The following is a 17,249-nucleotide window of genomic DNA, read 5'->3' as shown; positions in this document are numbered from 1 at the left end:
AGTTGCTGCTCAGGAAAAGAAACCCAAACCTGGACCTAAGCCTGAAACTGAGTGCTTCTACTGCAAGCAGACTGGTCACTGGAAGCGGAACTGCCCCAAGTATTTGACGGATAAGAAGGATGGCAAGGTGAACAAAGGTATATGTGATATACATGTTATTGATGTGTACCTTACTAATGCTCACAGTAGCACCTGGTTATTTGATACTGGTTCTGTTGCTAATATTTGCAACTCGAAACAGGGACTACAGATTAAGTGAAGATTGGCTAAGGATGAGGTGACGATGCGCGTGGGAAATGGTTCCAAAGTCGATGTGATCGCAGTCGGCACGCTACCTCTACATCTACCTTCGGGATTAATATTAGACCTAAATAATTGTTATTTGGTGCCAGCGTTAAGCATGAACATTATATCTGGATCTTGTTTGATGCGAGACGGTTATTCATTTAAATCAGAGAATAATGGTTGTTCTATTTACATGAGTAATATCTTTTATGGTCATGCACCCTTAAAAAGTGGTCTATTCTTATTAAATCTCGATAGTAGTGACACACATATTCATAGTGTTGAAGCCAAAAGATGCAGAGTTGATAATGATAGTGCAACTTATTTGTGGCACTGCCGTTTAGGTCATATCGGTATAAAGCGCATGAAGAAACTGCATACTGATGGGCTTTTGGAACCACTTGATTATGAATCACTTGGTACTTGCGAACCGTGCCTTATGGGTAAGATGACAAAAACATCGTTCTCCGGTACTATGGAGAGAGCAACAGATTTATTGCAAATCATACATACAGATGTATGTGGTCCGTTGAATGTTGAGGCTCGTGGCGGATATCATTATTTTCTCACCTTCACAGATGACTTAAGCAGATATGGGTATATATACTTAATGAAACATAAGTCTGAAACGTTTGAAAAGTTCAAAGAATTTCAGAGTGAAGTTGAAAATCATCGTAACAAGAAAATAAGATTCCTACGATCTGATTGTGGAGGAGAATATTTGAGTTACGAGTTTGGTGTACATTTGAAAAATTGTGGAATAGTTTCACAACTCATGCCACCCGGAACACCACAGCGTAATGGTGTGTCCGAACGTCGTAATCGTACTTTACTAGATATGGTGCGATCTATGATGTCTCTTACTGATTTACCGCTATCGTTTTGGGGATACGCGCTAGAGACGGCCGCATTCATGTTAAATAGGGCACCATCAAAACCCATTGAGACGACGCCTTATGAACTGTGGTTTGGCAAGAAACCAAAGTTGTTTCTGAAAGTTTGGGGCTGCGATGCTTATGTGAAAAAGCTTCAACCTGATAAGCTCGAACCCAAATCGGAGAAATGTGTCTTCATAGGATATCCAAAGGAAACTATTGGATACACCTTCTATCACAGATCCGAAGGCAAGACTTTTGTTGCTAAATTTGGAAACTTTCTGGAGGAGGAGTTTCTCTCGAAAGAAGTGAGTGGGAGGAAAGTAGAACTTGACGAGGTAATTGTACCTACTCCCCTATTGGAAAGTAGTACATCATAGAAACCTGTTTCTGTGACTCCTACACCAGTTAGTGAGGAAGCTAATGATGATGATCATGAAACTTCAGAACAAGACACTACTGAACCTCGTAGATCAACCAGAGTGAGATCCGCACCAGAGTGGTACGGTAATCCTGTTCTGGAAGTCATGCTACTAGATCATGATGAACTTACAAACTATGGAGAAGCGATGGTGAGCCCAGATTCCGCAAAATGGCTTGAAGCCATGAAATCTGAGATGGGATCCATGTATGAGAACAAAGTATGGACTTTGGTTGACTTGCCCAATGATCGGCAAGCAATTGAGAATAAATGGATCTTCAAGAAGAAGTCTTACGCTGACGGTAATATTACTGTCTACAAAGCTCGACTTGTCGCAAAAGGTTTTCGGCAAGTTCAAGGGATTGACTACGATGAGACCTTCTCACCCGTAGCGATGCTTAAGTCTGTCCGAATCATGTTAGCAATTGCCGCATTTTTTGATTATGAAATTTGGCAGATGGATGTCAAAACTGCATTCCTGAATGGATTTCTGGAAGAAGAGTTGTATATGATGCAACCAGAAGGTTTTGTCGATCCAAAGGGAGCTAACAAAGTGTGCAAGCTCCAGCGATCCATTTATGGACTGGTGCAAGCCTCTCGGAGTTGGAATAAACGCTTTGATAGTGTGATCAAAGCATTTGGTTTTATACAGACTTTTGGAGGAGCCTGTATTTACAAGAAAGTGAGTGGGAGCTCTGTAGCATTTCTGATATTATATGTGGATGACATATTACTAATTGGAAATGATATAGAATTTCTGGATAGCATAAAGGGATACTTGAATAAGAGTTTTTCAATGAAAGACCTCGGTGAAGCTGCTTACACATTAGGCATTAAGATCTATAGAGATAGATCAAGACGCTTAATTGGACTTTCACAAAGCACATACCTTGACAAAGTTTTGAAGAAGTTCAAAATGGATCAAGCAAAGAAAGGGTTCTTGCCTGTGTTACAAGGTGTGAAGTTGAGTAAGACTCAATGCCCGACCACTGCAGAAGATAGAGAGAAAATGAAAGATGTTCCCTATGCTTCAGCCATAGGCTCTATCATGTATGCAATGTTGTGTACCAGACCTGATGTGTGCCTTGCTATAAGTCTAGCAGGGAGGTACCAAAGTGATCCAGGAGTGGATCACTGGACAGCGGTCAAGACCATCCTGAAATACCTGAAAAAGGCTAAGGATATGTTTCTCGTTTATGGAGGTGACAAAGAGCTCATCGTAAATGGTTACGTTGATGCAAGCTTTGACACTGATCCGGACGATTCTAAATCGCAAACCAGATACGTGTTTACATTAAACGGTGGAGCTGTCAGTTGGTGCAGTTCTAAACAAAGCGTCGTGGCGGGATCTACGTGTGAAGCGGAATACATAGCTGCTTCGGAAGCAGCAAATGAAGGAGTCTGGATGAAGGAGTTCATATCCGATCTAGGTGTCATACCTAGTGGATCGGGTCCAATGAAAATCTTTTGTGACAATACTGGTGCAATTGCCTTGGCAAAGGAATCCATATTTCACAAGAGAACCAAGCACATCAAGAGACGCTTCAATTCCATCCGGGATCTAGTCCAGGTGGGAGACATAAAGATTTGCAAGATACATACGGATCTGAATGTAGCAGACCCGTTGACTAAGTCTCTTCCACGAGCAAAACATGATCAGCACCAAGGCTCCATGGGTGTTAGAATCATTACTGTGTAATCGAGATTATTGACTCTAGTGCAAGTGGGAGACTGAAGGAAATATGCCCTAGAGGCAAAAATAAAGTTATTATTTATTTCCTTATATCATGATAAATGTTTATTATTCATGCTAGAATTGTATTAACCGGAAACATAATACATGTGTGAATACATAGACAAACAGAGTGTCACTAGTATGCCTCTACTTGACTAGCTCGTTAATCAAAGATGGTTATGTTTCCTAACCATGGACAAAGAGTTGTTATTTGATTAACGGGATCACATCATTAGGTGAATGATCTGATTGACATGACCCATTCCATTAGCTTAGCACCCGATCGTTTAGTATGTTGCTATTGCTTTCTTCATGACTTATACATGTTCCTATGACTATGAGATTATGCAACTCCCGTTTGCCGAAGGAACACTTTGTGTGCTACCAAACGTCACAACGTAAATGGGTGATTATAAAGGTGCTCTACAGGTGTCTCCAAAGGTACATGTTGGGTTGGCGTATTTCGAGATTAGGATTTGTCACTCCGAATGTCGGAGAGGTATCTCTAGGCCCTCTCGGTAATGCACATCACATAAGCCTTGCAAGCATTACAACTAATGAGTTAGTTGCAAGATGATGTATTACGAAACGAGTAAAGAGACTTGCCGGTAACGAGATTGAACTAGGTATTGAGATACCGACGATCGAATCTCGGGCAAGTAACATACCGATGACAAAGGGAACAACGTATGTTGTTATGCGGTCTAACCGATAAAGATCTTCGTAGTATATGTGGGAGCCAATATGAGCATCCAGGTTCCGCTATTGGTTATTGACCGGAGACGTGTCTTGGTCATGTCTATATTTTTCTCGAACCCGTAGGGTCCGCATGCTTAATGTTTTGATGACAGTTATATTATGAGTTTATGCATTTTGATGTACCGAAGTTTGTTCGAAGTCCCGGATGTGATCACGGACATGACGAGGAGTCTCGAAATGGTCGAGACATAAAGATTGATATATTGGAAGCCTATATTTGGATATCGGAAGTGTTCCGGGTGAAATCGGGATTTTACCGGAGTACCGGGAGGTTACCGGACCCCCCCGGGAGGTATATGGGCCTTAGTGGGCTTTAGTGGAAGAGAGGAGAGGTGGCCAGGGCTGGGCCACGTGCCCCTCTCCCCTAGTCCGAATAGGAAAAGGAGAGGGGGCTGGCGCCCCCCTTCCTTCCCTCTCTCTCCGTTCCCCCTTCTCGAATCCTATTCCAACTAGGAAAGGGTGGAATCCTACTCCCGGTGGGAGTAGGACTCCTCCTGGCCCACCCTCCTCCTGGCCGGCCGCACCCCCCCTTGATCCTTTATATACGGAGGCAGGGGCACCCCATAGACACAAGTTGATCCACATGATCATAGTCTTAGCCGTGTGCGGTGCCCCCTTCCACCATAATCCTCGATAAAATTGTAGCGGTGCTTAGGCGAAGCCCTGCGACAGTAGAACATCAAGATCATCACCACGCCGTCGTGCTGACGGAACTCTTCCCCGACACTTTGCTGGATCAGAGTCCGGGGATCATCATCGAGCTGAACATGTGCTAAAACTCGGAGGTGCCGTAGTTTCGGTGCTTGATCGGTCGGGCCGTGAAGACGTACGACTACATCAACCGCGTTGTGCTAACGCTTCCGCTGTCGGTCTACGAGGGTACATAGATCACACTCTCCCCTCTCGTTGCTCTGCATCACCATGATGTTGCGTGTGCGTAGGAATTTTTTTGAAATTACTACGTTCCCCAACAAAAAACAGCGAAAAGTACAATGCGTAGCGACTTCATCTCAGCCACAGGCAGTCGATGTAGTCCACGTGATGTCACTCATACGGATCACCATAGTTGTTGTAGTCATCACCTTCGTCTTCATGGAACTCTGTTGTCAACAAAATTATTGCCATGAGTACATTACATACTCAACATGCCTCCCTCGGGAAAGGACCTAATAGCTACATGTGGCTTCAATGGAAGGATGTATGGCTCATTTGCATAAAAGCTAATTTTGTTTGAAATAACATAATACTTGGATATAGCAGTTTTAGATGAAAACGTGTTTTGTCTCCAAAATAACTTTCATCAAGTGAGGATCCTCGATCAACTCACACTCTTCATAGGTTCCAAGAATAGGGCAAAGAGGGAATAAGCAAGACATGGCCCGTATGTCAAGAAAGATTCATGTGTTGTCCATGACCGTGGATACGGCTATTCGAATAGTTTTACACTCTGCAGAGGTTGTACACTTTACCCACATGACACAATCCCGACTTGTTGCCACCAGCCGTCGCTAGCGTAGTACACTATTTGGTATACCGATAGGGAGATTGTGACGAGGTCTTTGGACTAGATCCCCCAAAGATGTGACATGCCCACCGGGTCTGGCGCATGGAACTGAGAGTATGTCCTCAAACCGGCCCCCATCTGTGCCGAGGATACTCCTCGCAAGGCAGCTATCCCATCTACGGTACGGCGACATCGACACCTAAGGTTGACTAGCTTACTTGACCAAGCCAGTGCCCATATAGCATGTGGCTATACTGTTATCACAATCTTCAAATCCAAGACTTATTAGGCCTCATGCGGCACGGACGACTGATTGCCCCCTTCAACTTATGAAGGGCAGCCAATCGCTCCTTCAATCCTTGATTCAGCTGTCGCCCGCACCAGTATTCACATGGTAAGTTTCACCCAGAGTAGAAGAGGATACAGAAGGTCAACAAGGGCCAACGGGCCTAGCTCAGCGTTAAGTTTCAACTATCAATGACTCAGAGGCCATTCAACAAGGCACCTATAGGGTGATAAGCATGGCTAAGTATTTCTACTCTACGGGAACTTTATACTTCTACTCAGGTGTCAAAAAAATTGGTGACAAGCGGATCAAGGTAATGTGTCAATCGACACGCTAGCTACGAGAATTAAAATAGCATGCACATAACAATAAAACTCAATGCAATTTTATAAACCATATGATAAGTATGATCAAAGAAGGAGGCATGCCTTCATTGTTGAGTCCTTCTTCTGTAACTTGGTTCTGTCCATATCCCACATCGTCGTCACTCCCTACTCGTCATAACGATACCAAATGGAAAAAAATAAATACCAAAACAATAGTAAATCCAAATAACATCCAAAACAAATTAAGAGTGGATGGATAACAGGATATTGATCAAGATGGAGATTCCAAAATGAAGTAGCAAGATAGGAAGGTAAGAGATATGATTCAACGAAGGGAAATTGGTTAGGTTGAAACGGCTAAGGAAGACTTGGCGATCAAGACTAGCATTCTAATATGAATTATGCGATTAAACACTAGTAGTGCCCACTACACATCTTGACAAACTATATAGGAAACTACTATATAACAAACACAATGGCATCAACACACATGAAAAGTGAGCGCCTTATGTATTTAACTACACAATCACAACATTGCATGATAAAGGTGAAAGTTAACCACAAATAAATATTTAGATGGAATCTAAATATCTATAAGGGTCAATAGCAGTAAAAACATATACATCAACTACATAATGATTCGAAAGCAAGTGTTCCACAAGACAAACAACCAACATTACAAACCATAGTACTTAAGGAATGAAACAACATACAACACATGAATTGACTTGGATATAGATTCTATCCTAAAGCAAAACTAGAGTAAAATGAGCTCAACTTCATTATAACAAACCAATACTATGGCCACACAATTAAACAACAGGACACATATTACACAAGGTATGTGAATGATAAGTTATAAATATGTCTTGACTAATAACACAAGCATCAAACATATAAGTGACCCTGGCAACATACTAAACTGGGAGATGGTCTTAATAATAAAGAACAACTAATACCAATGACCACCAACAACAATATTATCACCACATGCTTGCAATAATAAAGCACGATACACACACTGAGTGTGTCATCAAAGCATAACTCTGCTGACATGACATATGACTCGTCCTAAGCATAAGAGTCATATCAACAAGTATTAAAACACTCCTAAGGCCAAGATGTAACGAAGTTAAACATCTACAAGGAAGAACTAAACTAGGCAACTATAACACTTAGAACTTCATAAGACTTGAAAGATCACTTGCATGACGATGGCTAGACATACAACAATGCAACAACTAGATATAATAGATATGACAAAGGACATGCACACAACAAATGCAATAGTAAGATAAACCCGATATGATGCTAAGCATGGGTGATCATCACACGAGATCCCAAAATATGCTACCAATAGAGTACAACTCATAACTATGAGATAACTTAGTTAATATCAACTAACATGACTATCAAGAATGGCATCAGCACACAACACTATCATGTTAGTTGTGACTTATAAGCAAAAAGGAAAAGCATACTAAGCAAGTACACATCTAGGTCATGGCATCAATCACATCAAACGATGTGCTATACTAGCAATAACATGAATACATGTATTTCTACCTAGTACAAACTAGACTTGCTAATACATAACTGGACAACCTAGGCATCATAGAACTCACGGGTTGTTGCACACATGTTATGCAATCTATTTATACAATCCTAACAACATGGCATAGTATTGATAAAGCAAGAAGTTGCTCAACAAAAGAATGCACAATATCAACAAACTAATATAATATAAATCAAGGCTAACCAAATGTGTAGTCATACAATACAAACTAGAAATGATATAGTACATGGTACGCATACAACCAAACATGCATTCTACTATAAGCAACCGTTAACACGGCATGGTAATAAACTAATATAAATAAACACACATGATAATTATCAATATGCAATAAACTAGTTATTCCATCAGAATGATTCTATATAGCAATACAAATATGAATGACATAAAGCATCCAACCATGAAATCATGGATAACAACATCTAGAAAGAAGAGGAACAACTTGGGAATTATATTCTATGCAACAAACTATAATGCACTCATTTCCAAACAATAAGGCAGTTTATTTGACATCTAGCATAAAGAAAACTATGCAAAACACCTACAAATGATGCCTAATAACTATCAGAGGCATGCCATGATTTCAAACCAATAAAACGAATATGCGACATGGATGGAAATGAATATGTAAACCATATTTAAGATATCACCATGCTAAACAAAATTAAATAACCAAGATATGAAGTATTTCATGATTCGATAAAAAAGGAAAGCTTAGAATAATTTTACAAAATTATAAACATGGAGAACGTTCACCAAATATTGTACGCATGCATAAGAAAGGACACCATGACACATAAAACAATATCAACACGAGACAACACATAAAACTATATTTAGTAACTCAAACAAAATCTAACAAAACACTAAACATGAGAATGATTCATAAAAAATAGTGCACATGCATAAAAATAATTATATGTGGTCACACAAATTATCGAGCCAAAACAATTTTAACAAGAGTTAAATAAATCTAATAAATAACATGACACACAAATTAAGAGATATCTAGCATACACTCATAAGAATATCAAGAACACATGAAAATAACATACTAGCATAGAAGTTAACCATACTCGAAAGACCGTTGAATTCTAAAAAACGGGTATGATTATATCTATTCTACCAACAATCTAACTCCACCACCAAGTTTCTACAGCCACAAGATACATTTCATATGTTGACCACAAGATCATTCGATGGACAGAAAATAAAAAGACAAGCCGATGCCATCAAATCGAATTCGGTTTTGGACACACGCGGCCAACGACATAGATAGGTTGAATCATGATGTCTAAGGGATACACTAAGTGATGACAAGTACGCGTGCAAAAGGAATTTGATAGAAGCTCACCAAATTTGACGGAACGGTGTGATGAACTGGATGAACAGTGTAGACGGACATGTGAAATTCTTCGCGTGTGATCGACGGAACACATTCCTTCTCTGAATGGAGCTGCAGCATGGAGGAGTATCATCTGGCGCAAGGATTTGGATGGGGATGGCCTCCTTCATCGGGGTCGAACACCGGTGTCCATGGAGCACCGTTTCTTTGAAGAGTGTTCTGGAGAGAACAAGGAAGGGAGAGGCAGGAGTTGTTTTTGCGAGGGTGGAAGAGAAGGTGGAGGCGCACAATAAGGAGGGGCTGCAGTTTTGGAAACTGATGGGATTTATGGGAAAGAGGGAGGGCTGTTTCTCTTCTGTATTGTATGTTTCTTCTGTGTGTGTGTGGAGGTAGCATAAAGAAGGAAGAGGAAGGAGAAGAGGCGTTGGTTGAGAGAGAAAGGAAGTGAAGAGAAATAGGCAGGGAGGAGGAATTAAAGGAAGGGCATCAGTTAACATGCGTGGTGGCTGTTGAGATGAGGAAGTGCTAGCTAGGAGAGCTGGGTGTTGGCCCAGTTCAGCAAGGTCCAAGTGAGAGAGAAAAAAAATGAAAGTTGGCCTTTGGCCCATTCCTCTTGAGAGAACAGGGAATAGAAAAAATAAAGATGTTTTAGAATGGGCTTAGGATATTTGGCCTAGAGTTTAACAGATGGAAAATAATTGACTTCTCTTGTTGGAGAATATAGAGAACTAATAGAAGCTGAAACAAATATCAAACAATCCAAGAAATCCACAAAAATGCAGACTCACATGTTTAAATGTGTTGAAGACAAAAGATAAAACCCAACTAGAAGAAAAGAACAAAACTCAAATTTAATTTAAGTTCCCATTAGATCAAATTAAATCCTCCAAATTATAAAAGTCCAATTTAAGCTTTGTTAACAAATAAAACAATGAAATATCTTGCCTTGATTTTTGGAATTTTTTTTCTTAAACATTCTGAGAATCGGGATGTTACAAATTAGGTAGAGTAGCTCCGTGCAGAGTATTGTAGACATAGAAATTCGCAAAATACATACAGATCTGAATGTTGCAGACCCGTAGACTAAACTTCTCTCACAAGCAAAACATGATCACTCTTTGGGTGTTAATCACATAGCGATGTGAACTAGATTATTGACTCTAGTAAACCCTTTTGGGTATTAGTCACATGAAGATGTGAACTAATCACATAAAGATGTGAACTATTGGTGTGAAATCACATGACGATGTGAACTAGATTATTGACTCTAGTCCAAGTGGGAGACTGAAGGAAATATGCCCTAGAGGCAATAATAAAGTTGTTATTTATATTTCCTTATATCATGATAAATGTTTATTATTCATACTAGAATTGTATTAACCGGAAACTTAGTACTTGTGTGAATACATAGTCAAACAGAGTGTCACTAGTATTCCTCTACTTGACTAGCTCGTTAATCAAAGATGGTTAAGTTTCCTAGCCATGGACAAAGAGTTGTCATTTGATGAACGGGATCATATCATTAGAGAATGATGTGATTGACTTGACCCATCCATTAGCTTAGCACTTTGATCGATTAGTTTACTGCTATTGCTTTCTCCATAACTTATACATGTTCCTATGACAATAAGATTATGCAACTCCCGAATACCGGAGGAACACTTAGTGCGCTATCAAACGTCACAACGTAACTGAGTGACTATAAAGATGCTCTATAGGTGTATCTGATGGTGTTTGTTGAGTTGGCATAGTTCGAGATTAGGATTTGTCACTCCGTGTATCGGAGAGGTATCTCTGGGCCCTCTTGGTAATGCACATCACTATAAGCCTTGCAAGCAATGTGACTAATGGGTTAGTTACGGGATGTTGCATTACGGAACAAGTAAAGCGACTTGCCGGTAATGATATTGAACTAGGTATTGAGATACCGATGATCGAATCTCGGGAAAGTAACATATCGATGACAAAGGAAACAACGTATGTTGTTATGCGGTTTGACCGATAAAGATCTTCGTAGAATATGTAGGAACCAATATGAGCATCCAGGTTCCGCTATTGGTTATTGACCGGAGATGAGTCTCGGTCATGTCTACATAGTTCTCGAACCCGTAGGGTCCGCACGCTTAACGTTCGGCGACGATCAACATTATGAGTTTATCTATTTTGATGTACCAAAGTTTGTTTGGAGTCCCGGATGGGATCACGGGCATGACGAGGTGTCTCGAAATGGTAGAGACATAAAGATCGATATATTGGAAACCTATGTTTGGACATCGGAATGGTTCCGGGTGAGTTCAGGAATATACCGGAGTACCGGGAGGTTAACGGAACCCCCCGGGAAGTATATGGGCCTTATTGGCCCATAGTGGGAGAGAGGAGAAGGGAGCCTAGGAGGGGGCGCGCCCCCAAGCCCATTCCGAATTGGGTGGGGGCCGCCCCCCCTTTCCTTTCCCCCTCTCCCCCTTCCTTCCTCTCCTAATCCAACTAGGGAAGGGGGGGGGGGATCCTACTCCTGGTGGGAATATGACTCCCTTGGGCGCGCCATAGAGGGCCGGCGCCTCCCCCTCCTCCACTCCTTTATATACGGGGGAGGGGGGCACCCCATAGACAAACAAGTTGACAATTGTCTTAGCCGTGTGCGGTGCTCCCCTCCACCATAATCCACCCCGGTCATATCGTTGCAGTGCTTAGGCGAAGCCCTGTTCCGGTAACTTCATCATCACCGTCATCACGCCGTCGTGCTGACGAAACTCTTCCTCGACACTTAGCTGGATCTAGAGTTCGCGGGACGTCTCCGAGCTGAATGTGTGCAGATCGCGGAGGTGCCGTACCTTCGGTGCTAAGATCGGTCGAATCATGAAGACGTTCGACTACATCAACCGCGTTGTCATAACACTTGCGCTTACGGTCTACGAGGGTACGTAGACAACACTCTTCCCCTCTCGTTGCTATGCATCACCATGATAGATCTTGCGTGTGTGTAGGATTTTTTTTTGAAATTACTGCGTTTCCCGACAACTTATAGGAATAGCTCAATGGATTGATCGGAAAGAATAACTCTGAGGTGGTTTCGTACCTTACAAGAAATTTCATCTTATGTTCTCTGTGATAGGAACTTTGGAGTGACTCTTTGTCGCACGTTGAGGGATTGCCATATGATCTAATTATGATATCATTGTTGAGAGAACTTGCACTAGTGAAAGTATGAACCCTAGGCCTTGTTTCTGAGCATTGCAATACCGTTTCGCTCACTTTTACTACTTGCTACCTTGCTTTTTTTAATATATTTTCATATTACAAAAACCTATTACTACCATCCATATTACACTTGTATCACCATCTATTCGCCAAACTAGTGCACCTATACAATTTACCATTGTATTGGGTGTGTTAGGGACACAAGAGACTCTTTGTTATTTGGTTGCAGAGTTGTTTGAGAGAGTCCATCTTCATCCTACGCCTCCCACTGATTGATAAACCTTAGGTCATCCACTTGAGGGAAAATTTGCTACTATCCTACAAAACTCTGCGATTGGAGGCCTAACACGAGTCTACAAGAAGAAGGTTGCATAGTAGACATCACCGTACCCGATAAATGTAATAGCCGTGTCATTTAGGCCCACATGTAGTTCTCCTCCATTGAAAAACTCCAGTATAGCTTGAGTGACATCATCGCCTAGAAAATCTGAATGTTGCTAGTAAAAACCAATGACAACCCATTCAAATCCAGGAGCCTTCGGTAGTGCCATTTCAGTTTAACTTCCTCGACTACATAATCTTTCTCGAGAAATTCTTTCATTGCCTCTGTAACCCGAGGAACTACAAAGTCCAACAAATCATTCATGGGTCCGTACCCTTGGGACTGGTACAAAGATTGGTAGAAGTTGTTGATTTCCTCTTTGACCTCTTCGGTTCCACACAAGTCTGCCCATCTGCCCTTTCCAGTGAGTCAATGTGATTAACCCCTTTGCATTGAGCCGCGTGATCTTGGAAATAACACGTGTTTTGATCCCCCTCATGCAGCCAAAGCACTTGCGAGGGTAGTTTGAACAAAACTTCCTCCTCCCGCAACGTCTCGAGTAATTTTTCCTTCTCTGGTTGACCCTGACGAACTGAGGAAGCGCCGAGAAGATCAAGACGTTGCTGGAGTTTGCGAACTTCCTTTGATAAATTGTCGAACTATCGCCCCCCCCCCAAGATCCCAAATTCCTTTTGATGTCTCCCAGGGCATTCACAATTCCTTGCAGACCCTCCTGGCCATCTTTCGCATGCCACATATCACGAACAATATTTCCAAACTATGCGTTAGAATGATAGACATTCTCATAGCGGAAAGCACGAGGCGTCCGTGAAGACTTGTTTGTTGCACTAGTCCGGAGTTCAGCCATCACACAACAATGATCTGATCCATCACTACCAATGTGTTTTACACTTGCAAACTCAAAGAAACTCAAGAACTGAGCATTCACTAAGGCTCTATCAAGAGTAGCTTTAATTGAGCATTCACCGGGCGGTGCACCTGATTAAGCTGCAGACCTCCCTTACATTTGTTCTGGGTGTTACTCTTAAGTGGGGAGGTCGCCTCATTCCCTTCCCTCTGACAATCGCTTGATTCTCGATATTCTTTTGTGTTGTTCTAAGTTTCTTGCCTCTCTTTAGTCGAGCTATCATCAGAGCTAGCCCTTTTACAATCCTCAGACGCCCCGAGACTTGACTTCAATGGTAGGTCAGCGGTCTCGTCTCTTGTTCCCGACGTAGGCAAAACAAATCAAAGTGCCCAAGGCAGCCACAAGAGAAGCACAAGCGTGGAACCTGTTCATATTCAATGGTGTACCAATCTTTTTTATTCTTCTTGGCCGAACCAATCAATATCTATCGGTGTAGGGGTTTCTTTACATCAGTTGTGACTCGTGCTCTCAAGAACCCGCCCACCTGATCGATATGCACCAAGGTTGTGTGCTTGTCAATTTACTGTGCAATCGCCAAACCCCATGCATCATTCCTCAGATTGTAGGGTAGATTCACCATCCTTGCCCCTATCTACAACCTATCAAATATGAGTACTGATGGCTACATGTGTGCCTCAAAATCTTTTAAGATCACTGCATGCTTACTGATATGCGAGGGCGATCCCTCCCAGACACAACCACGATCATGTTTGGCCTTAAATTTAGCGATAGACTTGTTTTCTCCAAGAGGATGGATAAACAGCCCCCCAGGGTTTCCCGAAGTTAGACGCAAGGCACTGGAGATCGTTTTGTTATGGAATCGATTCCAGTGCAGAACTTTGTCCGCCAGCAACCATTGTGGTGGAGCACGAACATCGCTTCTTCCTTCAAGATGTCGAGTTTTCCGACCGCCTTCTCCATGTGCACCCTAGCCGAGCGCGGAGAAGGAGCGTAGTTGTTGCGTTACCCTTCACGACCAAGGGATGCAGTTATCTTCCTGATCAGTCACCGACACACTCTGCTGATAGGATCCGCGGGCACCGCCAAGGCCACCGTTGCCCTAATCGCCAAATAGGTTTTTAGGGTTTTGGGGGGGAAAGTCAATTTGTGGGGATCATCTTCCTTGTCCATAATCTACCATTGTCGAAATTTTGGTCGTAATCAGGGAAATACATGTACAAGTACAAGAAACGCGTATACCAGCCAGTATATACAACACAAAGTAAAACTAGACAGGCATGCATGCGCGCGCAGATCGCCAGATTCAAACATCTCCCACAAACAAAGCTCGCCCGCACGCGCTCCACTCGATCGTGCATGCATGCATGGTGACAAACAACTCAGGATGCATGCACCCCGGCGCTGCCCCCTCCCCCTTCCGATGGATACCCAACGGGCTACGGCATGCGCGCTCGCAACCCCCCTCATCCGAAGAAGTCGTACTTGACCGGCGTGCCGGTCGGGTCGATCCACGGCTGGGGGTGGATGAAGTTCCCCAGGGTGAACTTGTTGGCTTCGTCCTTGCTGATCACCTTCTTGTACCCTGCCCAGTTGACGCGCCCCACCGTGTCGGCGCCCGGCCCCTTGTTGCCGAACTCGGCGTAGTAGAGCGTCTTGAGCCCGAATTCGCCGTTCCACGGCAGGTACCCGGCCTTGTCGATGAGCGCCGGGAGGTCCGATTCCATGAAAATGGTGCGCGAGCACTCGCGCCACGGGCGGGCGAGGTAGTTCTTGATGGGCGGGCGGCCGGGCGCCGTGAGCGCGGGCTCGCCGACGATCTGGCACTTCTGCAGCACGAACCCCGTGGCCTCCCGGGCGTCGGCGCGGCCATGCGCCGTGACGATGTTCTGCTGGTTGTCCAACGGGCGGCGGAGCGTGATGATGCAGTTCTGGAACACGGCCGCCGCGTCGCCGAAGATGAAGTCAATGGTGCCGGAGATGTCGCAGTTGCGGTAGAACTGCGCCTTGGAGTGCGCGTACAGCGTGTCCTGGAACCCGTCCATCTTGCAGTTGAGGAAGATGGACTTGTCCGCCAGCACCAGCAGCGCCACCGCCTGGTGCTTCGCCGCGCCCGCCGTGTTCTCGAACCCCACCCCGATCGCCATGAACCCGTCGCCTTGCGCGGCTACAGTAACGGATTAGTCAGCAACGTGCACGTGCCCGTCGACAACGAATTAGTAATGAACAAGTGGGCGCTGAGTGACGGCCGCGTCTCTTACTGAAGGTTGCCGACTTGAAGGTCGTGATCCCGTCCACGAAGTTCTTTTTGCCGGTGATGATCGTCGTCTTGGAACCGTCGCCGGTCAAGGTCACGTTCGGCATCTGGCTTGTGATCGTAACATACTCGTCGTACACACCCGCCTTCAGTTGGATGACATATCTAGGATGCACGAAACGAGTTCATACATCTAGATGAACGTTGTTTTCAGACGGACATGCAATCATGCATGCATGTATATGTACGTACCTTCCATCATATTTCTTTGGCATGGCAATGAGCGCCTCATTGATGGTCTTAAACTGGCCGCTGCCGTCCTTGGCCACCACCACGTTTGGCTTGACCTCGGCCTTGAACCCGCCGCCCTTGAGAACCCTCCGCTCGCTTTCGGGCACCCACTCCGGGATGCCATCCTTCCCTAGCGCCGGCTCGGCTCGCCGTGGCGCCGCTCCCTTCTCCTCGACGAGCAGCCGGCGTTGCGGGAGCTTGAGGCCGGCGAGGAACGTCGCCGCCTTCTCGATGAACGCCAGCGCGTTACTGGTCAGCTCCTTCCCCTTGAGGAACATCAACTTCACCTTGTCCTTGAACTCGCCGTCGGGGAAGCCGTCGATGCACGTCTCCTGGTGCGTGATCACCGCGCTCAGCCAGATGCTCAATTGGTACCCCTGCTTGGTGATGCTGTCATTGGCGTCCATGCTAGCGAGCGTGCGGTTGAGCTCCTCCTTGGCGTAACCGAAGAACTCCTTGCAGTCGGCAATGGCGCCCTTCACGAGGAGGTCGTTGGTCAGGATCAGTTCTGCGCGGTCGAACGCCTCCGACAACGCTTCGCCGATCACCCTGACGGCCAAGCGGAGGACGCCCAGGGGCGACGACTCGTTCGCTTTCGCGCACCTCGTCAGGCTCTCCTCGCACACGCCCTGGTAGTCCACCTGCTTGCACATCATCGTAATGGTCTTCTTCACGGCCTTGAGGTCTCCTCCTCCGTCCTCGCCGCCGCCGCCATCGGACTTTCCCTTTGAGCCCTTCTTGCTGGATGACCCGTCCTTTTCTTCCTTCTGCTTCCCGTTCAACGTGACGACGATGCCGCAAACAATGAGTATAATGGCGATGGTCCCTACGGCGATCATGATGCGCTTTTTCACCTGCCGCGCCTTCTCGGCTTTGCGGCGCTCGGTGAGCGGGCCGAAGTCGCCGAACGCCGACCCCGACGACATGGTCGGTCGACCGGTTTATTGCCCCCCTTATGCTGTTGTTGTTGCTGCTGCAACAAACCTTTTCTCCTTTATTTGCTGCTTCTTTTCCTCTCTCTCGCTCTCTGCCTTACACCGGACATGGCAGAGAGGATTGGAGAAAGGGGGCGGAGGGCAAGGGGGGAGGAGGGTTTATTTGGGCACAGTTAAATTCCAGGGAAAGAAGGGCCGGGAGACGTTTGTGGAGGCTATGTTTGGCTCTTCCAATGATCCTTGATTAG

The 17,249-nt window shown here is 44.5% G+C and overlaps 1 protein-coding gene across 1 annotated transcript; it reads right to left on the bottom strand.

Moving 5' to 3' along the window:
• Positions 1 to 14,692: 14,692 nt before the first annotated feature.
• LOC123107071 (pectinesterase) lies at positions 14,693 to 17,007 on the bottom strand. The gene is made up of 3 exons (XM_044529078.1): positions 16,028 to 17,007; positions 15,780 to 15,940; positions 14,693 to 15,685 (listed from the first exon to the last, which is right to left on the bottom strand). The coding sequence occupies exons 1-3, from the start codon at positions 16,990 to 16,992 to the stop codon at positions 14,985 to 14,987; spliced, it is 1,827 nt and encodes a 608-aa protein (XP_044385013.1). The 5' UTR covers positions 16,993 to 17,007; the 3' UTR covers positions 14,693 to 14,984.
• Between the last annotated feature and the right edge of the window lie 242 nt (positions 17,008 to 17,249).

The sequence above is a fragment of the Triticum aestivum genome, chromosome 5A, assembly GCF_018294505.1.
Source record: "Triticum aestivum cultivar Chinese Spring chromosome 5A, IWGSC CS RefSeq v2.1, whole genome shotgun sequence".
Taxonomy (NCBI): domain Eukaryota; kingdom Viridiplantae; phylum Streptophyta; class Magnoliopsida; order Poales; family Poaceae; genus Triticum; species Triticum aestivum.
Note: the sequence above shows the minus strand (reverse complement) of the source record. Positions and strands in the feature narration are given on the sequence as shown.

What these genes read in the sequence shown, in the direction of transcription:
- LOC123107071 (XM_044529078.1), bottom strand. Translation starts at nt 16,992, where the DNA reads ATGTCGTCGGGGTCGGCGTTCGGCGACTTCGGCCCGCTCACCGAGCGC. An exon ending in CCAAAGAAATATGATGGAAG is followed by an intron (nt 15,941 to 16,027) that starts GTACGTACATAT and finishes CGTGCATCCTAG; the next exon opens with ATATGTCATCCAACTGAAGG. An exon ending in CTTCAAGTCGGCAACCTTCA is followed by an intron (nt 15,686 to 15,779) that starts GTAAGAGACGCG and finishes CCGTTACTGTAG; the next exon opens with CCGCGCAAGGCGACGGGTTC.